Source organism: Neolamprologus brichardi, chromosome 6 (genome assembly GCF_056152115.1).
Source record: "Neolamprologus brichardi isolate AB-2024 chromosome 6, ASM5615211v1, whole genome shotgun sequence".
In the NCBI taxonomy this organism is placed as follows: domain Eukaryota; kingdom Metazoa; phylum Chordata; class Actinopteri; order Cichliformes; family Cichlidae; genus Neolamprologus; species Neolamprologus brichardi.
The window spans coordinates 37,872,304-37,900,000 of record NC_142109.1 but is presented as its reverse complement, the minus strand read 5'-3'; the positions used below and the strand labels follow the sequence as shown (position 1 = coordinate 37,900,000).

Here is a 27,697-nt window from a genome sequence, read left to right as displayed (position 1 = left end):
CGTTTGCCCTCGAGAGCGCGTTGTCATGCCGACTGACCGTCAGAGATGCGTCAAGGTGGAGGCAGGTAACCCCCTCAGAACCGGAAGTCCCCGGAGAGCGCCTTCAGAATAAAACGTTTGTCTCCGCAGGAGGAGGACAATAATAATAATGACGATGAAAATGTTGAAAATAATAACAACAACAACCAGGCTGAAATGTTAAACAGCGGAAAGCTTTGCCTGAGACGGTGAGCTGCTGCAACATGCAGAAATATTCAAAGCGAGATTCATCTGTGCGTGATGCTGCGCTGCTTCAGCGCGCAGACGTTTAGGAGCTTAACGTCCTGCCTTCAAAAGTTCATTTTGTTCGTTTTAGCAGAATGAAAACAGCCGATTCTCGTATTTGCTCCTGCACTTTACGCCAATCACTCACGTCAAACTGTCACCAAAACTTTATTTTGAAAGTACAAGCCGGAAATGCTTAGAGTTGCGGGTTTTGTTGTCCTGCAGCTCAGCGCACACGAACACATGATGAACACATGATGAACACATGAACCTCCTCCCTGATTGGCTCGTTTCTGCGGCTACACCGGTCTTTGCCGCGGAAACGTTGCCATAGAAACAGCATCAGCAGGTTTATGTTTTAGGACGGAGTGAAAAACGATCCGAGCAGAGTTTTACATTGAAATCAGACAGGAAGCATCGTGTGACGTCACGGCAGGGGCCCTGACTGCTGAGCTGGGTGCGGACTGATCAGAGGTATTGATCAGGATGTTTCTCCTGAGGCGTTCACTGACCTCAACTCTGTTGCTGGGCTCCATGCTGCGTTCAGAGTCCGCTCACAGCGTCAGACCGCTCTGAAAGGACGCGAGGTCACATGTACCAGAGATAGCTTCTGTGAACGGTGCTCGGTGACAGTGAGGAGGAAGAACGACCTCTAAACAGGAAGACATGCCCAGCACGACCAGGGAGGAGAGAGAGATGCAAACAAACTCCAGCAGCTTTGTCCTCTTTTTTTTTCTTGCAAATATTTTTATTAAAAAAAGAAAACAACACAATACTTGCACTTACCAAAATACAATTAACCTTTCTTCATTTTCCTGAGTAAATATACTTATATATGAAAAAACAACAAAAACACTCTAAAACAAAGAAGATTCTCAGCATACAGAGAGGTCTCCAAAGTTCATCTGGACGTTTTCAGAGGGAGAAACGTTTCATCATCATCAGGTGACGTCTTCAGTCTCAGCTGACTGCAGGTTTCAACCTTATCAACAGGACATTTGCATAATGACTGAAACCAGCCCACTGAAGGAACAATGGGCTGTGAGTTCAGGTCCTTAATCTTAATTATGCAAATTCTCATGACCATTGATCAGTAACCACTGATCAATAACCATTAGTCCCATTCACAGAGAGTTGGGGAATGGCTGCAATCACAGCATTGTAAGATGGTGACAGATGTACCCTTAGACCCCCTCCTCGATTCAGAGATGGTCTTGACTCCGCCCTCAAACCAGCGCTCCTCCCTGTCCAGGATGTTACATCATCACTGAAAGATGAGGATGTTCAGTGGGCTGGTTTCAGTCTTTGTGCAAATGTCCTGTTGATAAGATTGAAACCTGCAGTCAGCTGAGACTGAAGACGTCACCTGATGATGACGAAACGTTTCTACGTCCAGATGAACAGAATCAACTGTTGGAGATTTACTTACCTGGATGTTGAGCATCCAGACGTTTACAGACAGGGTTTTATGGGTAAAGAGGACTAGAGCAAAGCTGGTATAGAAGTCCCCTTACATGATGATAGCTCCAGTTTACACCACAAGGAACCAGAAGATTTTAGCCAGTAGCAAAGTTCATGGATGCGGGTCCTCTGCCTCTTTAACCACCTGAGTGACGTTCCTTCGCTTGCCTTTGATTGGGAGATTTTCTCCCAGCTCCTCGTAGATCTTCAGGGTTCTCCTCTGGCTTTCTTGTGAGATTTGAGAGCTCCTCGTGGTTTTCCACCATCACGCCTGCTGCCAGCTTCATTCATTGATTATTATTCCACCTGTGATTAGAATACACTTTGAGCGCTCCTTGGCTGCAGTGTGTGATGGTGTCTGCTGATGGGCGTGGCTTCATGGTGTGAAAGTCTGCTCTGACGTATTGATTATAAATGTGATTGATCTTTAAGGCCCAGCCTGTCAGACTCCGAGCAAAGGCAACTTTGAATGTCCTGACTCGTCATTATCAGTGGGCCGGGAGGAGAGCTGGCGTGTCTCCTTGGCGACCTGGTGACTGAGACCTCATGGGAAATCTCAGGTGACTGCGGCTCTCGTCCTCACAGAGTCAAAACGTGACGTGATGCAGAAAAAATGAAAACTTGTCCATTAAGGTGATCAATAATTCATCAGCGTCCCTGCTGGGCTCTGCTGTTTCCTGTAACACGACCCCGCCTCCCACTGAAGCCCCCCCACCTTGCTGTGACATCAGTGATTGGCTGTCACTGACTGTATGTAAGAGACGAACGCTGTCGCCACGACATCACTCGTGCCCTAACCTTAATCAGAATCAGAAACCTTTATCAAGCCCGGAGGAAATGATGTCGTTACAGTTCCTGTTGGAACAGTAACAAAGTAGCAATATTAAAGAACACAAAGTAGCACATCGTGTTGTTCTGACTGCAGAGGCTGGAAACAGCAGGTGTGTCGTGGGCACAGCGATGGGCGTGTTCAGAGTGTTTCCTCAAGTCACATGTGGCGAGGACATGAGGGGAAGGTTCAAATCCTGCAGATGTGTACCTGCTCACAGGCTCCTGGGCAACAGCTCTCTGACAGAGCGAGAACACTCACTGATCAATACCTGCCATTTCCCACGATCCCCAGCTCCGCCCAGCACTCTGTGTGAGTGTGTGGCTCATTAGCATTGTTAGCATCAGTCTTTCCCCCCACCTCCACCGGCCTGCTCCCCGCCATCAGAAGTTATTGATCGAGACGTCTTGAAGCTCCATCAGCTCGTATCGACTGACCGGACGAGCGCTGCCTGCCTCACCTTCAGGGGGGAGGGGGGAGTGAGAGTGGAGGGTTTGCTGGGGGATGTCACGTGGGAGGATTATTGTGAGCAGAAGTTTAATTAACACTCAGGTGGAGCAGCGGTGGCGGTGGTTCACTCTCTGAGGTGTGAATGTCATCGCTGAGGGGAAGTGCTGAAGCTGCGGCATGATGGAGGTCACGGGGAGGGGGGGTGATCGATCGGTATCAGCCCGTCCTCCGTCAGGTCCTCAGATCCTGCAGTTCACTGTCACCTTCCACCCTGCAAACTGACAAAACCACGAGCAGAGAGTCTGACTTCCTGCTTTTCTGTCACAATAAAAGTCTGTATTGATCGTCTTCATTCAAACTGAGTGTTTCAGTAGTTAATCCATGCATCCAGGTCATGGTTGTGGGATGGGGACAGCACCCTGCTCGCGCTGTCATCAGAGGTGGGAAGTATCCAAGTACAAATACTTTGTTACTGTACTTAAGTAGAATTTTCAGACATCTGCACTTGAGTAGTTTGTTTTTCTGACAGCATCTCTGACTTTCACTGCTTCAGATATATGTAAACAAATATCTGAACTTCCTCCTCCTGACGTTTTCAAAACAGCTCATTACTTTTGGTTTAACATGTTTGAGGGGAATTCAATTTTAATTTTATTTATACAGCACCAAATCACAACAGTTGCCTCAAGGTAGACCACACCCCCCCTATGAGCAGCACTTTGGCGACAGCGGGAAGGAAAAACTCCCTTTTAACAGGAAGAAACCTCCAGCAGACTCAGGGAGGGGCGGGGCCATCTGCTGCTACGGGTTGGGGTGATAATATTTACATTTTGTGTTATAAACCTAATGTTTAATAATCCACATTTCACTGTTTTACTCTTTGGTTCAGATGTGGATACTGTATTGTTCTTTCTTTGTAAATGTTTAAGTTGTTTGTTGCTGGTTTTTAGTTTGTTTTTGTTTGTTTGGAAGCTGACACAGTCTCTATGGAGATGGGTTTTTGGGGGGGTAGCAGGAGGAGAGAAGCTGCAGAGAGGCGTGTAAGACTGCAACTCTGCTTCCTGGTCCCAACTCTGGATAGTCATGTTTTGAGGGGTTTAATAAATTTGTCGATATTCCTAGAAATGAGAGCTGCTCCATCCAAAGTGGGATGGATGCCATCTCTCCTAACAAGACCAGGTTTCCTCCAGAAGGTTTGCCAATTATCTATGAAGCCCACATCGTTTCTGGAACACCACTCAGACAGACAGCAGTTTAAGGAGTCTGTCTGTCCTGGTCGTTGTGTCCTTGGGCGAGACACTTCACCTGCCGCCTACTGGTGATGGCCAGAGGGGCCGATGGCGATATATGGCAGCCTCGCTTCTGTCAGTCTGCCCCAGGGCAGCTGCGGGCTCTGTGCTTCCACAGGCCCCGCTGGTTTAGAAACGTATTCTCGTTAACGACAAGCAAGGACACAAGACGATCAGCGATCGATCTGTCGCCCCGGTCAGTGTCTCAGAAAGCCGTCTGAATCAACCGCAGAATGACCCCGGCTGAGGCGCCTTTTATTGAAAACAGTTACACACAAGCAACCACCATTGTAAACCCCCTATGGTTACAAAAGACAAGGCAGTGTGTGTGTATGTGCGTATAAGCACGTGTATGCGTGTGCGATAATGTGTGCGTGTGTTTGGGGGTGCGTTTGTGTGTCATCTCCCCTCCTATGGCTCAACTTTAATGGTTCACCATATGCGAGCACAGGCGAGCCCCCAAATGGCCGGGAGTGACCTCAGAAGATAAAGACGCCAGGATCTCACAGGTGCCTGCAGTTAAACAGCCACAGCTAGTTACTCCCCCCAGCATCAATGATGTGTAGGGGAGGAACAGAAGAACTAACCATGCAGTTTAAGGCACGGTTTACAGATGTAAGTAACACAATGACAACATTTAACAATTTGACTCCAACAGCAGCTGTGGCTACACCTGTAGCTGCCTCCACCAGCGTGTGGATGTGAGAGTGAATGAATAGTGGAATTGTAAAGCGCTTTATAAATGCAATCTGTTATTATTATTATTATCATTATTATCATTATTCGGCTAAACATGTGACTGCTGGTCTGATTGGGGAGGGACCAGAGAAAACTCCAGTCCCACATTGTTTTGGTTGCACACCGATTCAATATTGATTTTAGTGACCTCCGATTGGCGTAACCGGGCGTCATTACTGGAGAGCAGGCGGCACTGAGGGAAATTTAAAACTGCTGGCTAAAGGTAAACGTATCAATCGTTGTCATGGTGATGCTGGGCGGGCACAGCGGACACTGAGGTTGTGAATGCGATCACTTGAGAACGAGGTGATGTAGGAGCTTCACATTGATACCACAGGTGTGTCTACTGGGGGGTGGAGGTGGGGGTGCACTGGCTGCCACCAGCATTTATTCTGGCTCAGAGTGCAGATGTTCATACGATGTGGTCTTGGTGGCTCTTCGTCTAGCTAGCACTACAGAAGAGGAGCGAAGATGAAGGCAGCAACGCTCTGTGAGTGTCAGATCATTTCTTTGAAACCAACATCACAAACACACAAACTGTTGTGTCACAGCGTGTAGCTGCTACAGGTCCAGCTGCTGTCTTTCACAGAGAAAAGCTAACGTCGTTTGCTGTGGCTTCATGCTCACAGCTCACATCAGAGACTCATGCACTGAACTTCATACCAACTTTATATAAAGACAGCATAAACAGTGCTGTCAGTGTGGAGGATGAAATCAACTCAGGAAACATCGCACATCTGGCTGAATCCAGGTGTGCACGTCCACAGAGACGGTACCTTTCCCTCTTTGAATCAGTACTTCAACTTTTACTGCAGTATTTTCAACACTAGTAAGTGTACTTGTACTGCAGTACACAGGATCTGTACTTTTCCCACATCCAGCTGTCACATGGTGAGGAGGGGTCTGCAGGTGAGCAGCCTATGGGCAGGCCAACAGATGATGTCATCTTTGTGCTGAAAACATGATTGTAATTGTTACATTAATGCTCTCTTCTCTTAATGACATTAATGATGCTCTGTTGGACGCGTTTCCCAGTTTAAAGGGAGTCCTGCTCTCCGTCCAGGTGGTCGGTTTTCCGTCTGTAGCTGTGGAGTCGTTACAGCGCTGCGAGGACATGTTTGCTTTCTGTCTCTTTGCTGTTTCACGCTGCCTAACTCTGTGTTACTGTGGTTTTTGACTTCCTGCGAGTCTTTTGTGTGCACAGTGTGCAGGGACACCGCGATGCCTCGGCTGAGCTGTTGTTGTTCCTCGGATGCGTTCGGAGCATCGTCCACTCACAGCGGCGCGTCCATTTTAATGAGACGTTACATAAAGTCTCCATTTTTATTCCGATCAGCAGACTGGAGGCATTAATGAGGCAGGAGCGCTCTTTGTTCTCCATCATGAACATGTTTCAGCGTGCACAGAAAAACAGAGACCCGTACGCCGTCTGCATGCTGAGCAGCTGTCGATGCCGTCGGGCCTCAACCCCAAACGGCGGCAGTGACATCAGTGCAGCCGCTGCTTCACCGAATTCAGAGTCTGCGGGTTCAGGCGGGAGAATCCGGGCCTTTGTGTTGGTATCGGACCTGCAGACCGAGCCGGCCCGTCTGCTCATGCTCAGTAAGGCCGTAATCAGCCAGTCTGAGCAGGTGCCGCTCTCTTTGAAGGTGCGTCGTCTTTATCTGAGCTTAGAGGGGGATGAAGGGGCGGGGCCAGCAGAATCATGATGCCTGACTGAAGACACACAACAGACAGACACACAACAGACACACAACAGACACACAGACACACAACAGACACACACAGACACACAACAGACAGACACACAACAGACACACACACACACAGACACACAACAGACAGACACACAGACACACACACACACACAGACACACAACAGACAGACACACACACACACACAGACACACACACAACAGACACACACACACACACAGACACACACACAACAGACACACACAGACACACAACAGACAGACACACAACAGACACACACACACACACAGACACACACACAACAGACACACACAGACACACAACAGACACACACACACACACACAGACACACAACAGACACAGACACACAACAGACAGACACACACACACAAGGACACACAACAGACAGACACACACACAACAGACACACACAGACACACAACAGACACACAACAGACAGACACACACACAGACACACAACAGACAGACACACACACAGACACACAACAGACAGACACACAACAGACACACAACAGACAGACACACACACACACACAGACACACACACAACAGACACACAACAGACACACACACACACAGACACACAACAGACACACACACACAGACACACAACAGACACAGACACAGACACACAACAGACACACACACAACAGACACACACAGACACACAACAGACACATACACAACAGACACACAGACACACAACAGACAGACACACAACAGACACACACACACAGACACACAACAGACACATACACAACAGACACACAACAGACAGACACACAACAGACACAACAGACACACACACACACACACACAACAGACACATACACAACAGACACACAACAGACAGACACACAACAGACACACACACACACACACAGACACACAACAGACAGACACACACACAACAGACACACACAGACACACAACAGACACATACACAACAGACACACAGACACACAACAGACAGACACACAACAGACACAACAGACACACACACACAGACACACAACAGACAAACACACACACACAGACACAACAGACACACACACACACACACACACACCAGACAAACACACACACACACAGACACAACAGACAGACACACACAGACACACAACAGACACACACACAGACACACAACAGACACACACACAGACACACAACAGACACACACACACAGACACAACAGACAGACACACACACACAGACACACAACAGACAGACACACAACAGACACACACAGACACACAACAGACACACACACACACACACACACACAGACACACAACAAACACACAACAGACAGACACACAACAGACACACACAGACACACACACAGACACACAACAGACAGACACACACACAGACTCAACAGACACACAGACACACACACACAGACACACACACACAGACACACAACAGACAGACACAACAGACACACACACACACACACAGACAGACACACAACAGACAGACACACAAATGTCCAAATGATGCCTCTGTAACGGGGAGTACTCGAGTACTTTTGTAAACTCATGTTTGTTTCCTCTAAACTTTGCTCTTCATCTAAATCGTCGTTGTTCTGCAGAACGAACACGTGCTCGCGCCTGCTCACGCCTGCTCGCGCCTGCTCACGCCGCGCCGCTGCAGACGCAGGCTCGACCTGACGTGCTGCCATTTTCTTTATGGACGGATATTCTGAACGCCCCCGCTCCTGACGGCGTTTCGGTGAAGACGAGTGAAGCTCAGTTTGGTGTCAAAGAGCTAATCGCTCAAACATCACTCAGATCAGCTGCTCGATCGGACGCACGCTCAGCCTGCGGCGCCGGAGCCCGGCCCACGCTTCCTCAGGTGATGCTTGTTGGTCATGTGACCATGCGGAGCCTGTTAGTTACAGCTCATCGGCGTCTTTGACCTCGGCTCAGTAACGAGACTCCATCTCCATCCTCAGCCGTCCCTGTTGCCGTGACAACACCCACGCGCCTTCATGTTCTCCTCGTTAAGGTCGGTTTGTTCTGCCGCTTTAATGAGGCCGGCTGAAACCGGTGCTCGGCTGTCGGCCTCATTAAACCTCAGCGGCGGCCCTCGGGGTGACCTGAGGCCCCTCCACCCCCGTGCCGCCGCCTGCCGGGCCGCCATAACGCTGCCTCCTCCCCACCACCTCCACATAGAGCCGAGTTCAGACTCCCTGCAGGCAGATAACGATGTAAACCGCTTTAAACTGCAGGGTGACTGCACGCCTCTGGTCAGGAAGGAGGGGGCGGGGCACAGTCGCGTGAGCAGCAGGAAGTGGGCCTGCGTGCGTCAGACTGTCCCTTTAATGTGATGAAACTCTGATGAAACGCAGGGAAAGATGCAACGCGGCGGCGTTTAACCCTTTCTCCTTGAGATGCTTCGTGTTTCTGTTTTTAACGTCTTCGCCCGCTGAAGGAGGTCGTTTCAGGTGTCAGCGCCGCTGTGAACACGAGGCCGTCAGTCAGCGCTTCTGCTCACCTTCGACGCTTTGATTGGAGCGCTAAAGGTTGTTCCAGAGGTCACCGACGTGTTTCATCGCTTTCAGGGTGACAAAGACGACCACTTCCTGATGCATCATGGGTAACTAAACCTGCACTTTGCTGGTTACGTAGCGTCACACTGACGATCCTAGAACCGAAAAATGACCTTTGTTTTAATCTTTGACTAATAATCAGCTGACCAATCAGAGCGAGGCATAGACTCTGGACGCCAGGGGAATGAAAACACGCCGAGTGTCTGAACTCTTCGACAGGATGATGAAGATGAGCTGTCTGAGGTGACCTTCAGGTAGATCTTCCTCTGCAGCTGTCGCTTCATGTTTGTCTACCCGAGGCGCTCGGCAACACCTCCACACAAGCAGCAGCCAATAAAAACGCGGCTCTAAACCCGCCACCTCAGACAGACAGCTGACGCTCCGAACGTGGAACCTGGGTGAGGCCGACCAGACGGTTTGTTTACACGGAGCGACATCAGGGATTCAACCACATGTAAATGTGCAGGTGTGTAACATCTCTGAGCAGCAGCTGACTCAGCATCAGCCGACCAATCAGCAGCCTCCGCAGCTGCTGATGAAACCTCGTGCAGCTCACCAACTGAAGGAATCATGTGACACCCCCCCCACACACACACCTCCATCACCTGCTTGAACAGGAGCAGGTGGAGGCTGAACACGCTTCAGGCCCAGGATGAAGACGAGGACGAGGAGGAAGCTGCAGCGCTTCAGGAAGTGAGGTCACAGTGGGTCGTTTGATCCCGGAGGCGAGCTGTGATGATGAAGGTCCAGATGGAGCCGGTTTGAGGGAGTTTTCTGCAGCGTCTCCTCTGCGAGAGTGTCGACCTCAGCGCTGCCTGAATAATTGATCACGCCGCTCGGGCGGGCGGGCGGGGCGCTGATGAAAATTTAAAGACTGTGCGCTTTGCTAACGGTGAAAAAGGTGCAGGCAGCGCTTTAAATGGACACTGACATTTCCTCTGAGTGTCCCGCGCTCAGGTCACATTTCTTCTGCTGACCTCTGACCCCTGCCTGCCTCGGAGGGGGCGGCGGTCATATGACCTCCATCTTAGACTGCAGACATCAAGTTTAGATCAATTTCACTCTGATTGTTACACACACACAGACACACACACAGACACACACACACACACACACACACACACACACACACACACACACAGGTAGGCTCTGCCTGCACAGCAGCAGCTTCGAGCGCCGCACCGGCGGCTGCAGCTTCTCGAGCTCGTGAACAAAGGTGACGACGTCACAGCTACAAACATCACAACATTAGCACAAAGCTAACGCTGTTTATGAAACTGCTGAATCGCATCATAAGTGTGCTGCTCTCAGCAATCCCTGTGTCTGTGAAATTATTATGATACGAGCAGAAAATCTTCACGTTCACTCTGAGCAGCTGCACACGTGTGTTCGGCGCATGAAGATAAACAGCAGCTGGTTACAAAGTTGACAGAGATGTAAATCTGTGCTGCTGAGACTCACTTCCACCTTTTATTTCAATGCAATGAATTAAAAAGTGTTACATCCTGTCATATCACTCTTTACGTAGTGGACACAAATGCAGAACGCAGTCATTTGACCATGAAGTGTGAGAATGTGTATTAAAGCAGAACGGCGGCATGTCGGCGGCTTACGTCTCTGTAAGCAGGTCCTTGTCTGTGGTTGGTTGGAGCTGAAGGTGCAGTATTGGAGGGTGTGGGCGGTGGTAATGTGACGATGCAGCAGCTTTTTGGCATGAAGCGTATTCTTAGGGACTGGAAACGACTCCATCAAACACTCCACCTTTGCTCAGGTGGGTGACGCCCTGTCACCAAGCAACAACCCATCATGATCTCCTCTTTAAACTGAGCGCGCAGCGATGAGTCAAACCCAATAATCTTTAGTGGCCCAAAATGCAACAATATTGGAAAGCTGTAACTGGGGAGCGCACACACCTTGGACATTAATGGAAACCCAGTTGTTGTCATTCCTCAGCATCTGGGGTGGGGGCACGTTTTAAGGGAATCCAGGCTCCGTCCATGCAGCCTGTGGCTCCTCCCATATTCATGTGGTGGGTTGCAGCATCAAACTCAAGTGGCCGTGCACACTCTGGGAACGACGTTCCACACTGTTGCTCACTGACCCCACATTAGTCCCCAATTTCTCAGTTATGTAAAGTTCTGAGCAGCTGAAGACTTACAGGAACGGGTCGCCTGCATTCAAGAACGACCTCAAGAACTGATGTCGTCGAAAATCGCAGCGGGTCACTTCTGTCAACTTCTTACCTGGCTTATCGAGTGACAACAGACAACCAAACAAATCTAACCTGCTGCTCAGGAGCTCCGCCTGGACTCCAAACATCGGCAAAGCCAGCAGCAAGACTCCGCCCCTCAGCCCCTCCCACACACCACAGGATTGAAACTAGAAAAAAAGAAACGATATCTGTAAAAGAAGCTGGTGGCGATAAAGTTTATCCAAAAGAGAAAACACAGGAAAGCGTTTTACTCGGCGTTGCCATCGTTCAGTATCAAAGTGAGCGTTGCTGTTGGGCCCACACAGCGCCCCCTGCAGGCCAATGGGAAACTGAAACATCAAAGCGTAAGAAGCAGAGGTGCCAGCGAGAACTAATCAGAGCTGCCGAGTCAGAGAACAAGTCAAACTTTTTTGAAATCAAACATTTTATTTCAAGATTTTTACACAAAGCAGGAAAAACAACAACACAAAATCTACACAACATTCAAAACCTTTGACATCACAGTGACATCACAGGCCTGCGAGGAACCACATGCGAGACGGCAGGATGTCTGAAGGAGTCATGTGACGCGTGATGTGCTTGAATGATTAGAGCAGGGGTCCTCAATCCCAGGCCTGGAGGGCCGGCGTCCTGCAGGTTTAGACGTGTCCTTGATCATCACAGCTGATGTAAACGTCTAAACGACCTCATCAACATGTCTGAAGTTCTCCTGGTAACGAGCTAATCATGTGACTCAGGCGTGCTGACCCAGGGTGGATCTAACACCTACAGGACGCCGGCCCTCGAGGACTGGGATTGGGGACCCCTGATTTAGAGGAATCATCTGGACGCACTGGTGATGTCAGCGCACAAAAAACATACTGACCCGTGACCCCTCCCCCCTCTGGCGATGACATGTATGAGACCTTCGGGCTCGCCGCACTCGACCACATGTGTTAAGGTTTCAGGCTGCCGCTGATCATGTGATCAATGCCTCAGTCTTTAGACCGGACCGGGGGGAGGGGTTCCTTTTCAGCTGATTGGTTGCTACAATCAGACTAAACTAAGTGCTGGTACCGACACCATGTCACTTCCTGTTTTGCACGCCATGGCAGCGGTCACGATTACATCACCGATGATGATTGCACTACTGGAAAAGATGTGGGCGGAGCCTCCTTTTTGTCTTTGTAAATAAATGTTACATGATGTCAGTAAACCAACAAACCAATCACAATCAGCCGTTATGGCATCATCACCTTGCTCAGCCAATCAGAACAGACCTGTGAAGTGTGAGCTAATAGAAAGGGTGGGGCTTAGTGTCCTCATAACAGATGACTGCTCTGATGTCAGTTTGACAGGAAGCTGTGAGTGGACGTGCTGAAATAGAGCATGATGGGAGGAGCCTAAAGATCACGCCTGATGAACCAGAGCTCGTTCCGGCGTCGCGGCACACCCGGGTTCTCGTACACGGCCACGGCGTACCGATCGCTGTGCAGCTCATCAGTGGCGCCGAGAATCTCCCACAGCAGCAGGATCTGGCGGCCTACCGTCTCCTCCGTGGTCGTCCCGAAGAATGGCCTGCAGCCAATCAGAAAGCAGAGTCGTTAATTTGACGCACACCCACCAGCTGATGACTCGGGACCTGTCTCAATATTCGTACTGGTGACACGTCATTAGTCGGAGACCAGCTACCGTTCCAATTCAAAGCATCAAGCCGAGAAAAAGTGTTCTCGCTCCGCCCGTTTCATCGAACACGCATCGGCGGTGACTTCTGTGTATTTGATACAGCTAAATATCCCAGAATGCATTTCGTCCAAAACTCAAACGCGGCTAAAAAGACCGTCGCTTTCTGGGTCACAAAGTAAACTAGAATGTAGCTGAACTTCAAATATCTGCTCGATTTATCAAGATGTGCATTTGTCCAAACGAGCTCCGACGTTTTCGGAGACGTCTGTGACCCGCCAGCTCCACAGCAGACCGGGAGGTCGAGGGTCACTGTAGCCGGCGAGAACAGCGGACTCGCGGCACATCGTTTTCAACCCCCCGCGGTCTTTCGCTACTCAGGTTAGACATGATATATGAGTCTCTTGGATCAGTGTTTTATTTGTTCCTAAACCGGTTTGCTGAGATTAAAGTTAAGCTTCTTAACATATTACTCACAGTTAAATTAAGGACGGCAGTAAAAATGCCGGACCGGTGACATCATCAAGTACGCTGGCGTTCCAATTGCACGAATCGCGAGTCCGTGCTCGAGTCCTGCTCGCGTCCTCAGCAAGTCTGGACTTGCGTACTTGAGAACTGAGAAAGGGCTTCAGCGTTCGACCATCTGACGGGTCACTTCCTGTCACCTCTTCATGTCTGCTGATGGTTGACCACAACAGCCAATCAGTGCTGAGCTCGCTGCTGCACTTTAACCTCTGCAGCTTCAATCATTTCATTGTCATCATTGTCTGATGTCACATTTCCTGTTCAGGTTGTCTTCTGTGACCCCGCCCACATCACAAACCACAATGAGCTTCTCACCTGGTGACCACTCTGATTGGCTGTCTGTAGACGATGCTGATGTCAGGGTCGCAGGATTGCGGCGGGCTGTGCTGGAGCGCCGCGGGAAGGAAAAACGCCGTCTCCACTTCCTTCTCAAATGTCTTGCCGTCCTTCGCCATACGGATGTAACTGATGACGGGTACGGTCATCCCCAGGTATCTACCTGTACATGAGCAACAACACAATCACGTGACCTGCAGGCATCGATCGCAGCTGAACGGTCCAGCAAGCGTGCGGTGCGGCTGGCGGGTGGCGGGCGTAGCCTGACCTGCAGAATTCTCCTTGCAGATGAAGCGCATCAGCTTCATGAAGGCCGTGGAGATGCTCTGCTCGTACAGGTCGTCTCCTTGTGTCACGGACGCCCAGTGACCCGCCGGGTACAGCCGCTCCTCGTACTGCACCTCACCCATCTGTGGGTGGTACCACACGTCAGCACTGACGGAGAGGGGGCGGGGTTAGGGGTAGGGTCAGGGCATTTACCTTCTCGTGGCTTGAGATGGTTGTGAAGGGGAGGGGCTCCCTCTGCTGGCTGTTGCGTGTCATTTCCTGTATGGGTCCTCTCATTTCTGGAAAACAGAACAGGAAGTTTTCTGTGCAGTAATTAATTACACAGCAGTGAAGAGAAGATGTCATCACAGTAGACGTCTTTCTGAAAGTGCGGTAACTGACTTTAAGGATGTAATCATTTAACCACCTTCTTCACTCACTATGTGTTAACAGACCTCTCTGCATTGAATCATATCTGTTATTAATAGGGATGGGTACCGGTGTCCGGTGCCATGATGGCACCGGTTCTGACATAAACGGTAGTAACCAGACCGAAATGCAGCGCACATTTCGGTGCTTTATTTCGGTGCTTTTTTTTCCTGAGCTGTGACACACTTTAGATTCTAGCCAATCATTTTACGTTTCCGAGGATAGTAGGCGGGTCCAGGTACGTACGTTCTTTTAGAGCAGAGCTACAGATTAAAAATGACCAAGGCGAAGCGGTCAAAGTCTGGCTGTACTTCACAGCAAAAGATGCAAACTCAGCAGCTGCAACAAGTGCTTTAAGCTGATACTGTGATACTGTCAAAGGAGGTAACACCTCGAATCTGATGAAACACCTGGCGACGCATAGCGTTTTTTTTTTAGCCGAGAAATGCGCCGTATTTGATAGCTTGCTGCGAGACCTCACACCGAGCACATCTACTGCGGGTGTGGTGCCTGTTATCGACCCGGAGTTAGCAACATCCCCCAAGAACCCGAAGAGGAGAGTCCTGGCCCCTAGCCCTGCCAGTGTAGCAGAAATGATGATGATGATGATGCAGCAGCAGCCGTTCTTCTCTGCGTGAGTAGCTTAATGTTGTTCGTGTGTAATTTACGTTGAGTAGGCTAACCACGTTATTACATTAATGCATGTAAGGTGAACTAGCAAACATCATCATAGCTACATGCAGCTGTCTTCTTGTTTGATGGCAGATACTCCCTTCACCCTGGACAAAAAGGCTAAAATGACCAAAGAAAAAGAGGGAAACAGTTAAACATGAGAGGTTTTTGGACAAAGTTTGTGTTTTTTCCATTGTTTAAGCTGCTTCCAGCCAAGAATGATACCATATATGCCCCATAGCTGCGGAAAAGGCTAACATTGTTATCTTTTTACAAAAAAACAGCTGAACATGAGAGGTTTTTGGACCAATTTTGTGTTCTCCATTCTTTAAGCACCGGTTTGAGCACCGGCACCATTTCAAAAGTACCGGTTTGGCACCGGTATCGGATAAAACCTAAACGATACCCATCCCTAGTTATTAACCTCTGTCTCTCGTCCACAGCATGTCTTTATCCTGTCTTCCTTCTCTCACCCCAACCAATCACAGCAGATGGCCCCGCCCCTCCCTGAGCCTGGTTCTGCTGGAGGTTTCTTCCTGTTAAAAGGGAGTTTTTCCTTCCCACTGTCACCAAAGTGCTGCTCACAGGGGGTCATATGATTGTTGGGTTTTTCTCTGTATGTATTATTGTAGGGTCGACCTTACAGTATAAAGCACCTTGAGGCGACTGTTGTTGTGATTTGGCGCTGTGTAAATAAAACCAGCTGAGGAGAGGTGGCAGTGGCTACCACGAAGCCTCCATCATGGATCAGAGCACTACGGTGGGGCGGAGCCACTCAGACAGGTAAGTTTTCATTCTGAGTGGCTCCGCCCCTTTTTGGGGCGAAATATGACAGGTGAAAAAAACCACCTGAACATCTCCATGCTGAGCATCAATCAGAGAAATAAGCACATAAACAATCAACCTGATCAATCAGTGCCTGCATCACACAGAAACTGGCCCCACCCCCTGACCTTGAGGAACTGACACCTGGTGTGTGCTGGCGACGGCCTGCCAGTGACTCATCAGGCGCTCCGACTCATCTTCATCCATCGGCTCGGGGTTGTCTGTGATGTCATCGTCCAGCTGCTCGTCATCCAATCCATCGAGATCCTCCAAAGAGATCAGTGCCATGACCTTCGACCTGCAGAAAATCCGCTGAGAGGAGGTGGGGATGCGACTCCTGCAGAAAGATGAGGAATTTGTCAGAAACATGTGACCCGGAAAAGCCTACTGCAGCCAATCAGAGCTAGCCATGATTGGCTCGTGTAATAACCATGTTGTGCACGCACTCAGAACACAATTATGCTATAACAGGAACCCTGTTTTACCCTAAACCATAACCTTTAACCTAAACTCTTTCCGGTGAAGTACCCATCCTTCACATCATCGTGGCCTGACCTGAGGCGGAGCTCCAGGTTAACTGGTTAGAGTTGTTTACATATTCCACACTCCGGGTACCACATGTTGCATCATCGTGATGCGTGCTCAGTCACCCAGGTAAGTAAATCTCCAAAGGTTGATTCTGTTCATCTGGACGTTTTCAGTGGGAGAAACGTTTCGTCATCATCAGGTGACGTCTTCAGTCTCAGCTGACTGCAGGTTTCAACCTTATAAACTTACATTTGCATAATGACTGAAACCAGCCACTGAAGGAACAATGGGCTGGGAGGTCAGTTCCTTAATCTTAATTATGCAAATTCTCATGACCACTGATCAATAACCATGAGTCCCATTCACAGAGAGTTGGGGAATGGCTGCAATCACAGCATGTAAGATGGTGACAGATGTACCCTTAGGCCCCTCCTCGATTCAGAGATGGTCTTTCCCAAAGAGGCCATTTGGAAAGGGAAAGACCATCTCTGAATTATCCAAATGTTCTGTTTATAAGATTGAAACCTGCTGAGACTGAAGAAGTCACCTGATGAGTGACGAAACGTTTCTCCCACTGAAAACGTCCAGATGAACAGAATCAACCTTTGGACACATGTTGGATCCACAGATTCGTCTTTTTCACCGAGCAGCCCTCTCTGTCTGTCAGTCAGTGTGTCCGTCATGCAGTAAGATTAAAGACCTGCCAAACACAGCTCTACGTCTCCAGCTCGTACGTTAAATTATAATAATAATTCAGAACAACAACCTCAGACTTCCTTCCGCCTGGTCTCCCGGTCATCCTTACCGCGGATCCAACAGGTGAACACAGAGATCTAAACAACACACTGCCCGGGTGCCGTTAGCACGGTGCTAAGGCCAGCGCGGAGCCACTATTAGCACAGCTAGTTTAATTAGCAAAAGCTAAGCGCGATGATCAGCTCCCGGTCATCCTTACCGCGGATCCAACAGGTGAACACGGAGATCTAAACAACTGTAACACTGGCCCGGGTGCCGTTAGCACGGTGCTAAAGCTAGCGCGGAGCCACTATTAGCACAGCTAGTTTAATTAGCAAAAGCTAAGCGCGATGATCAGCTCCCGGTCATCCTTACCGCGGATCCAACAGGTGAACACGGAGATCTAAACAACTGTAACACTGGCCCGGGTGCCGTTAGCACGGTGCTAAAGCTAGCGCGGAGCCACTATTAGCACAGCTAGTTTAATTAGCAAAAGCTAAGCGCGATGATCAGCTCCCGGTCAGAGCGCTTAGCTCGATCCGGTTCGTATTACCAGGTTCTGCACTCACCTGTCCGCCAGGTGAGACCACAGATATCGACGCGTCTGTGAAACAGAACAACAAACTGTTTCTTCTTCTCCGCTTTCAGCAGCCTAGCTGCTTCACGACGACGGCACCGGAAATACGTCACCGTCACACTAGGACCAACTACAAAAGAAGAAGAGAACTCCTGATTAGCCAATCAGAGAGCAGCGCAGTGAACGTTTGATACTGCAGCTGCATCGTCATCAATGATTCATGTGAATACACCTGATCAGGTGATCTGTCCTGCTGCTGTAAATAAAAGGTAATAGTTTTATGTTCTACAGCAGCGGTCCGTTTTCTGCGCAATGGACCGGTTTACGACAATATTTTCACAAACCGGCCTTTAAGGTATCGCGGATAAATATAACAAAATAAAACCAGTACCAACAAATCAAGTTAACGATAAATTTAAAAAAAAAAAGAAAAAAGATTACCCTGAAAACCAATAAAAACCCTGAAAACCATAAATTTCACACCCAGGCCTCAACTCTTGCGTCCCAGTGCCAAACGACTCACATACCAGTCCGTGGCTGTGGTTGGGGACCACTACTCTACAGTTGTGACAGTCAGGTAACACCTGTCCACTGTACAAGTGATCAGACATGTTACTGAAGCACAAGGTCAGAAAGAGAACACCTAAATCCTGCAGTTTTTATTTGTGGTTGCTGCTCACAGCAAATACACTCAGGTTTCCCCACATGTACACAGGCTGTGGTGGGAGTGGTAATAACACAGGTGTGTTCAGCAGCACCGATCCTGTGTGGGCGTTTCTCCGCACTGCTGAAGGAGCACTCGTCTGGTTCACCTCCAAAGACAAACCTGAGGTTACCTCGAGGGGTGGAGCCAGCCTGACATAGGCTGTGACTACTTTTAGGAGTTTTGACTGGTCGCTGCAGATGAGCTCATAGTAACGACACGCCACCTTAACATCTGGAACCAAAACTTTATTTACAAAAACAAACCTGCCGTCTTACAGTCATTTAACCTCAACATTAAAAAAAAAAAATTCTAAAACTATTAAAAAACAAACAGGAAGAAAAGAATGAATTGAAGGGGCGGGGCTCTGGTGTGATGTCATCCAGGTTAGATCAAATCAGCAACTGCAGAGAGAAAAACAGTGAACCAATCAGTGAACAGAATCAGACCGACAACAACAACATGCGAACAGTGACATCAGCAGGCCCCTGATTGGCTGCCTCGTACCGTTCATGGGCATCTCATCGATCTGGGTGGAGTAATACTGCTCGATGTCTCGCAGGATGCGGATGTCGTCATTCTTCACAAAGTTGATGGCCACACCCTTACGCCCATAACGCCCCGACCGGCCAATCCTGAAGAAGGTCAGAGGTCATAGCATTAGTCACGAAAAAACACTCCCTGCTCTCCTCAAAGGACCACCGGACCCAAACCTGTCTAAGCCCCTCCCCCAAAGCACTCTGCTCAAGTCTCCTCCTTGACTGGTGCGGAAGGACACGTGGGGACTAGTTTGTGTGGAGGGATACCTGTGGATGTAGAGCTCTCTGTTGTTGGGCAGGTCATAGTTGATGATGAGCGAAACCTGAGGAACATCCAGGCCTCGAGCCCAGACATCGGTGGAGATCAGCACACGACTGAAACACAAAAACCCAGAAGGTCAGTCTCTGGATCAGAGTCTGGTCCTGGCTCTGGCTCTGGTCCTGGACCTGGTCCTGGTCCTGGTCCTGGGCCGCTCACCTGGCTCCTGATCTGAACTCCTTCATGATGGACTCCCTCTCCTTCTGCGGCATGTCTCCGTGCATCGATGACACCGTGAAGTTGGCCTCCCTCATCTTCTCTGTCAGCCAGTCCACCTGAAACACAAACACACTACGTTTCCCATGATGCTCTGATGATGCACCTGCTCACACAGGAGGACGTGCACAGACCTTCCTCTTGGTGTTGCAGAAGATGACGGCCTGCGTGATGGTCAGCGTGTCGTAAAGGTCGCACAGCGTGTCGAACTTCCACTCCTCCCTCTCCACGGCAACAAAGAACTGCTTTATCCCCTCCAAGGTCAGCTCATCACTGCGGCCGAGAGACAACATACAGAGAGAGAGACGTGGTGAGAGTAATGTGGGATCAGGTTTCACTCTGAATAATCTCAGCTCCACGTTTCTGCCAGAAACCCGATCAACTGACCGTTTGACGAGGATGCGGATCGGGTCGGTCATGAACTTGTTGGTCATCTCCAGGATCTCGTGCGGCAGCGTGGCGCTGATCAGGACCACCTGCGTGGCGGGGGGCAGGTAGCGGTACACGTCGTAGATCTGCTCCTTGAAACCTGGACACAGAAAGCCGACAGGAAGTTAGACGCTGGACGGGTGTTTCAGTCTGGTGGTTACGGTGTGACATCACAGAGGGTGCGTTCCTGCTCCAGGTGACACGCGCTCACCTTTGTTGAGCATCTCGTCTGCCTCGTCCAGCACCAGCATCTTGATGGCTCTCGTTCTCAGGCTGCGGCGCCGAATCATGTCTGAAGTAAACAAACAAAGGTGAGCTCCTATTGGCTATTGCAGTCAGAGGCTGGCCAATCAGGAGCCAGCAGCTGAACAACACATGGTGTCCAGACATTTCCTCCAGACACACAGGGGTGATTAATAAAACTCCATACAGCGTAATGTTGTGATGTTTAGTCTGGCAATATCGAGATTTTATCATAAACAAGAGTAATAAAAGCAGTTGCTTTTTCAGGCCAGCAGATGGCGCCATTTGTCACTAGCGTGTCAGCACCTGGGATAAAGTCGGTAAAACAAAGATGGACGAAGAGAAAGAAAACGCTTCAACGCGGCGTCAGAGCCAACGCTGCCTTTCCCGTCTACAGAATCTTAAAAATTTACAGTGACCATCAAAACCATGAACAAATGTTGCCGCAAAGTTTATTTTGCGACACCGTGGAACAAACGATAGCACAATATGAAACGATAAATGTTTTTATTTCGTCATCCGAGATATATCGAACAGCCTTACTTCAATGTAACATCGTCTGTGTGTGTGAGATTATGCGTGCAGGGAACACCCGGAGCAACCGACTGCGTTCTCCTCTCCAGCTCGAGACCTCAGAGCACAAACAGAACGTGTTTCACATCCTGTTTCCAGCAGCGGTATTTCATGGGCTCAAATTGTGCTCATAAATATTTTGAACTTGTAAATCATCAAAAAAAAGAATTTGTGTGGACTTAGTCAAAAAATACGTGTGAAGCTCTTCACTCAAGTTTCAAGTTACAAATTTTGACCCTATTTTTCTTCCTTTCAGCTGATTGGTCAATGTCATGTCAATCACAAATTTAACTATCCAATCAGAGTTTGGCTGTTGGAGCGGTGCTTTATGGAGCTTCAGGTCCTGAGGGAATAAATGCCTTTTACATGCCAGCCCAGCGTTTTCCTTTGTTTGGTGATTTTGGTGTCACAGGTCTACGTGCTTAGACAGAGACCTCCAGAACCTTTCTCTGTGGACCCTGTGGGGCAGTGTTGTGGAAATGACAGTCTTCACTAGTGGGGATGGTTACAAAGCTTTCTGGTTATGAATTAACGATTCATGTTTTTATTAAACATTTGAAAACAACATAAAGTCAGAGACAGAAACGACAGGTGCATCTAGTGCAGGTAGAGCTGCTGCACACAGAGCTCAGCAGCCAGCAACACATTCTGCATCCTTGGCTTTTAGTTAGCAGTTAGCATTAGCAGCACATGCTGCGACTTTTATGCTGCGCACTGTGACTCACAGCCATGGTCCCGGGTCAGCCCTGACTTTGTGTTAAACTAATCCTAAAGTAATGATGTGTTTCTAACCACTGATATAACTTTATCCTTTCAACAGCTGCTCAAAGTTAGGGGACCTCGCTGCTATCAGATATTTACACAGAGATCCTCCAGCTTCAAACTGTATTAGCACCCCTCCGACAGCCAAACCCATCTGTTCTCTGATTGGATAGTTAAATTTGTGATTGACATGACATTGGCCAATCAGCTGACAGGAAGAAAAATCAGGTCAAAATTCTTGTAACTTGAAACTTGAGTGCAGACTTTCACACACAAATTCTTTTTACTCATACAAAACTGATTTACAAGCACAAAATATTGATGACCACATTTTGAGCCCATAGTCTTTCACACTGTTCATGTTTTGTGTGTGATCGTGGAGCAGAGCCGCGGCTGCGTCCAGCGCTGACAGGTGAACAGACAGGTGTGAGTCTGGTGGGTTTGTTCCAGCGTCAGCGTACAGAGACACGTTGGACAATTTCCCGGTCCCAGCCTGTGGGAACAGTTTGGAAAAGCCCCTTCCTGGTGTGGAAGTCCTGACCTCAGCCCCACAGAACAGCACCGGGCTGTGAGCCTCCAACATCGACCTCACGGACGTGCGTCCAGCTGCATCCTGTTAAAGTCTGTGGATTAAGACGGAGGTCGATCGAGTTCACGCGAGCCTGAAGGCAGACGTAGTGAACGACATCACGCCTCTTTCACACCGCCAGGCCACCAGCAGATAATTGTTTTCACTTCCTGTTTCAAGGTGGCGTTGTTAATGGGCTTCTCGCCATCCTGAGTGCCGAGATCATGACCTGGAAACAGGTTTCGTCTGACTGGATCTCGTTTCATCAAATTATGATGTGGGAGCGTCTCCCACCTCGACCGATCGGACGCGACGATGACAGCAGGTGCGGGTCACATGACCTACTCAAACTCACCGAACACTCGTCCTGGCGTGCCCGCCACGACGTGCTGGCCGTAGTCAAGCTTGCGTATGTCCTCGCCCACGTTGGTGCCCCCGATGCAGGCGTGACACTGCACGTTCATGTAGTCTCCCAGAGCGAGCAGCACCTGCGCACACGTGCAAACAGCCAATCAGAAAACAGCACATACGATCACAGGTGATCAGCCAGCTGTGGCGAGGGGCGGGCGTACCTTTTGAATCTGTCCAGCGAGCTCTCGCGTCGGAGCGAGGATCAGAGCCTGCGTCTCCCTCACCTGCAGACAGGAAACGCATCACAGCGTAACAATAACAGTTTAACCCATCTGCTCGAAAAGGCCACGCCCACCGAGGCTGCAACAGACTCACCTGGATGTCGAGACACTGCAGCACAGACACGCAGAAGGTGGCGGTCTTTCCCGTTCCAGACTGAGACCTGCAGACAGCAGCTGTTAGAACATCTGGAGGCACGAGAGCTGCACGGCAACAAGAACAGCGAGGGAAGAGGAAAGGAGGGAAGGACGAGGAAAGAGGAGGGAAACGCTTACTGAGCGATGACATCACGGCCTTTGATGATCTGCTTGATGGCTCGCTGCTGGATCGCTGACGGCTTCTCAAATCCTGCAACACGAACAGAAAACTTTATTTACAACAAGCAAAGCGCACAAAACATCTGTCCTCCAAACAACTTTATTTTAACCCGGCGACAGGTTTCTGAAATCCTCCAGGGTTCCTGAAAGCAGCGAGACGACGCCTCTCAGTGACATCAGGGTCATTACAGTAACCTGACGCACGCAGCAGCCCTGGGAAGGTGACGGCGGCCCCAATTAAAGCTTCCTCCTTTTTTCCACAGATCTGTGCCGTGCGATATGACCCGGTTATCTCCCGATTATCAGTCACTAAATGTGCTTTTTCTCTAACTCGACCTGTGTGCGGCGTTTTCAGCGGCGTGTTCTGACCGATGCGTGAAACCATCTATTTTTAGACAGAAGTTGTAACGGCCGCCATTTTCTTTGTGAGTCTTTCTGCACGGCGTGCTGCGGGGAAACGTCTGAGGTTGGTTTGGAGCAGCTGACGGCTCTTTGTTGCTTCTCTCTGTCACCTGAGAAGAGCTCTGTGCTGTTTCAGTCTGAGGTGGGCGCCGGTTTGTGCCAGAACTTACATTGTGCAGTTTTCCGTGTCAGACGTTTCATAACCAAACCGTGTTGGCAACAGAGGCGGCCCTCGTTTAGGAATGAGGTCCGGACTTGTGTGGACTGGTCCGCCTGTTTGTAGCTACCTGGTTCTGCCTCGTCTAAACTGGTCGTGCTGGGATTCTCTGTCCCATAATCAGTGGATTTTGCGTCACCACAAAACAACCGATAGCATGTCGCACAGCCTGGGCCGGATGTATCCTTTGTACCCCACCCTATCCCAGGATTCATTGCGAGGCGATGGCGGTGATGTTCAAGCGGGTAGAGAGTAAACGCCACATTTATTTGTGTAGAAATGTTCCAACAGTGACCTTGACTTCCTCTTCCTCTGCTCAGAGTCTGCTTTAAGCTCACAGACACCGTGACGATACTTCAAGGTGCAGACAGGCTGCTGCAACCTTCACTCTGACCAACATCGGCCACACTCAGGCCCGCTCAGTGTCTCTGCTCGTTCTGTTCGGAGGCTTTAACGTTTGTTTTCACTAAAAGAAACTAATGCCTGTCGATATTTTTGATTTAGTTGTGCTCTAAGTGCGGATGTAAAACAAACATTTTATTGAAGAATGAGACGGTTATTTCATAGATGCTCTTAAATAAATCAGACGGTCTCACGGCCAATTCGTTTGGAAAGATCTAAGAAGCTTCGAGCTCACAGCAGGTATGTAACCAGGACTAATTACTGCAACTCCTAAACCTGCAGAAGAACATGAACACAGCCGGTTTGCCCAGCACTGGCCTCACACACATCACACCACATTATTAAAACCATGGTGATTCAGGTGACTTTGGATGGAATAGGTTCCCCATCAACAGGTTCTTCTCTACTGGGTTCATAAACACGATTTAGACCAGTAAAAACATCGTTTCATGAAAGCGGTGCTGGTGATGCTGTTGTTTAAACTTCACGAGGTTATAATCAGCTGATAACAGCAATGCTAGTCCCTCTAACATCTACGGTTAGAGAAGATCGCGGCTCTACCACACCACCACCACTTTGAAAATACTGAATTTAGTGACAGAAAAACCTAAAAAGTATTTTAATTATCTTACTGAAAGCATTTTTTTCTAATCAGGTTAAAAGGAAACACATCCTTAAAGACTTTTAACTGGATCAAATGACCAAAATATCAGAAAAATATACATTTCATATCCAATCCTTCCTAAAATAAGAGCTCAGTTTTAACATTTTATATGAGTTTTACCCAACTAATGATTTTATTACACTGAGATTTTAAAGTGGATGTTTTCTGTGATAGGCAGAGAATTTGTAATGCCTGCAGGCCGGTTATCAGCTCACTCAGTGCTAAAGTGGAATTTAATTAACAGTTTAATGGAAAATATTTTATTGACAAATGGGGAGAATTCAGAGCTGATCTCGAGCTGTTTGATGAGGCTCTGAAGGTTGTTCGGATCAGCCCATAAATCACTTATCACTTAAATAATTTGATTGAACATGATCAACAGATGAATGCTTCTTTGTTTGTACACATTTCAAAGTGTTTGTTTCCTACATCACACTGAGCCACTGGACCAAGCCGGGTCACACACCGGTTCAGCAGCCCCAGAGTCCGGTCTAAAGTCAGGTCTATCAGAACATCTGTTTCTCCGCCACTGAAAGTGCGCAGACACGTTAGCAGGTCGGGCTAATGCTAATTGGAGAGCTTCTGGAAAGAACTAAAAGCCGGATAGTCAGTCTAACGGCACCCCTCCGGATACGATGCCCCCGGGGTCGAACCGGGGACAGTGAAATATCTTTAATTCGCCTACTCAAACACACTGCGCCGACATTAGCTTTACAGATGACTAGCTGAGCTAGCTTTCCCCCGGAGGCCGCGCCGAACCCCGGCCTACCGTAGGCGTAGATCCCGCGGAGAAGGTCCTCCCGGAGGCCCATGGTGTCGAAGGTAGGGGTGACGTCCACCTCCTCGCTGGTCTCAAACTCCACCTTGGTCATATCTTCCTCCTTCAGGATCCTCTTCCTACCCTGAGCCCCGGTAGCAGCCATGTTCCTCGGAGCTTTTAATCCTACTGAATGTCGCAGAAGTCCGGATTCACCAGTTCGCGCTTCGCCGCGCTGCTAAGCTAACTGCTAACGAGAGAAAGAAGCACGTGTCGCTACGCCGATGACGTCAGCAGCGGGCGACGAGGATTTTACGTCACAGCAGAAAAAAATAACAAACTTCCGGGTTCTTTATCAGCGTACTCGGAGGCCGACACAGAATAAAATGTAAACCTGATCGAATGATGACAAACTGATCAATACATGAATAAGAAAGTGTCTCAGTGATCGATCAACCCGGAGCAGACGGACTTCTGAAAACAAGGAATAACAGCCTATAACTATATATACAAAACACACTATTTATTTACATATTTGCTTCTTACACCGGATTGTATATTTGTGCATTTGTTTCCTTTCCCCCGTTTTTTCTGGTAATACTGTTCGTATAAATATAGTGCTGCAGAACTGTGCACCCTCCCACACACACGTTTCCACTGAGTTGGAGATGCTCTGTATCTCATTGTACAACTGTAAACACACTAGAGATGGCACGATACCACTTTTTATGTTCGATACCGATATCATAAATTTGGATATCTGCCGATACCGATATGAATCCGATATAGTGTTTTTTAATCAATAAAATGTTTTTTTAATATCTTGCTGCATTTTGTATAAGTTCATACTCAAGTTTAAATAAACAACAACACTAAAACTATTCTGTTATACTTGTATGTAAAAAAAAAAACACTGCACCCAAAATAATTCATAGTTCAGCAAAACTGATCAATCTATTAAACTTAAACCTGCTCCATCCTCCCTATTCTGATATTTTAAAGAGTACTTAGCAGAAATATTAAGCAACCTAACTAAATAGGGTTGCAAGCTCCCAGCAAAAAAAAAAAAAAAAAAAAGGGAACCATCCTCCACCTCATGATGCTTAATCGATGTAATCAACTTTAATTTAATGCACATGTAAAAAAAAAAAAAAATGCACAGAAATAAATTATTTTTCAAGAAAATTAAATAGATTCAACATCTTTCTTCAACAGAACTGCAGACTGCACAGATGGTTCCCAAAGGAAAAAGTACTATAGCTTACTAGGGTATATTAGACTTAACAGTTACTATACACAGTAATGGACTTCTATACATTTTACATCAAATTAAAACTTTGGTTGTAAGATTCAGATAATTATTTATTAAAAGCTCGACATTTTAAATGAGCATAAGAAAGAAAAGTATGTCTTTGTGCCCCCTTTTCCCTGTTCATGCCCTATCGGCCCCCCTGGCTAAACTTTGCTAGATCCGCCCCTGCACAGTTACGTCAGCTGTAGAAAAAGATCCTGGTGTAGAAAGTAATATGAAATAAATTCTAACAGAAAAGCCGATCAGCTGATCATTGATCAGTTTCATGATTGAAGTAGCAGCAGGGGAGAGAGAGAGAGAGGCAGTCGCTCCATATATCTGTTGTTAAGCTTAACGTGGGAATGCTTTACAAACATTCAGAGATGAACTTACACACTTGCTTTACTTCTCTCTGGGAAAACGTCCTCGGAGATGAAATGCTGGTTTGGTAGCGATGCTACAAATACACACAGCCACTCTATCACGTGATATGCACACACACACACACACACACACACACACACACACACACTTTTTACAACAAAATAACTGCAAAGTGGGGTGTGTGTAATTAT

General features: G+C 48.4%; 3 protein-coding genes across 9 annotated transcripts in view; all 3 read right to left on the bottom strand.

Annotated features, from left to right (window-relative positions):
- Positions 1-49, bottom strand: part of tmem178a (transmembrane protein 178a) — an 8,517-nt gene extending 8,468 nt beyond the window's left edge. For all 7 annotated transcript variants that reach the window (XR_015719150.1, XR_015719148.1, XR_015719151.1 and 4 more), the window contains exon 1: positions 1-49. This exon is cut by the window's left edge and continues 532 nt beyond it. The gene's annotated coding sequence lies outside the window, so the exon portion shown is untranslated.
- Positions 50-11,939: 11,890 nt separating this feature from the next.
- On the bottom strand, positions 11,940-18,241 carry soul4 (heme-binding protein soul4). Its single transcript, XM_006806567.3, has 6 exons — positions 18,083-18,241; positions 16,379-16,587; positions 14,538-14,623; positions 14,326-14,467; positions 14,037-14,220; positions 11,940-13,091 (listed from the first exon to the last, which is right to left on the bottom strand). The coding sequence occupies exons 2-6, from the start codon at positions 16,536-16,538 to the stop codon at positions 12,917-12,919; spliced, it is 747 nt and encodes a 248-aa protein (XP_006806630.1). The 5' UTR covers positions 16,539-16,587; positions 18,083-18,241; the 3' UTR covers positions 11,940-12,916.
- A 779-nt stretch (positions 18,242-19,020) lies between these two features.
- On the bottom strand, positions 19,021-26,114 carry eif4a3 (eukaryotic translation initiation factor 4A3). Its single transcript, XM_006806566.3, has 12 exons — positions 25,844-26,114; positions 23,348-23,420; positions 23,169-23,235; positions 23,015-23,077; positions 22,798-22,930; positions 20,508-20,588; positions 20,255-20,396; positions 20,002-20,140; positions 19,811-19,926; positions 19,600-19,707; positions 19,301-19,428; positions 19,021-19,197 (listed from the first exon to the last, which is right to left on the bottom strand). Exons 1-12 carry the CDS (start codon positions 25,995-25,997, stop codon positions 19,181-19,183), a joined length of 1,221 nt encoding a protein of 406 aa, XP_006806629.1. The 5' UTR covers positions 25,998-26,114; the 3' UTR covers positions 19,021-19,180.
- Between the last annotated feature and the right edge of the window lie 1,583 nt (positions 26,115-27,697).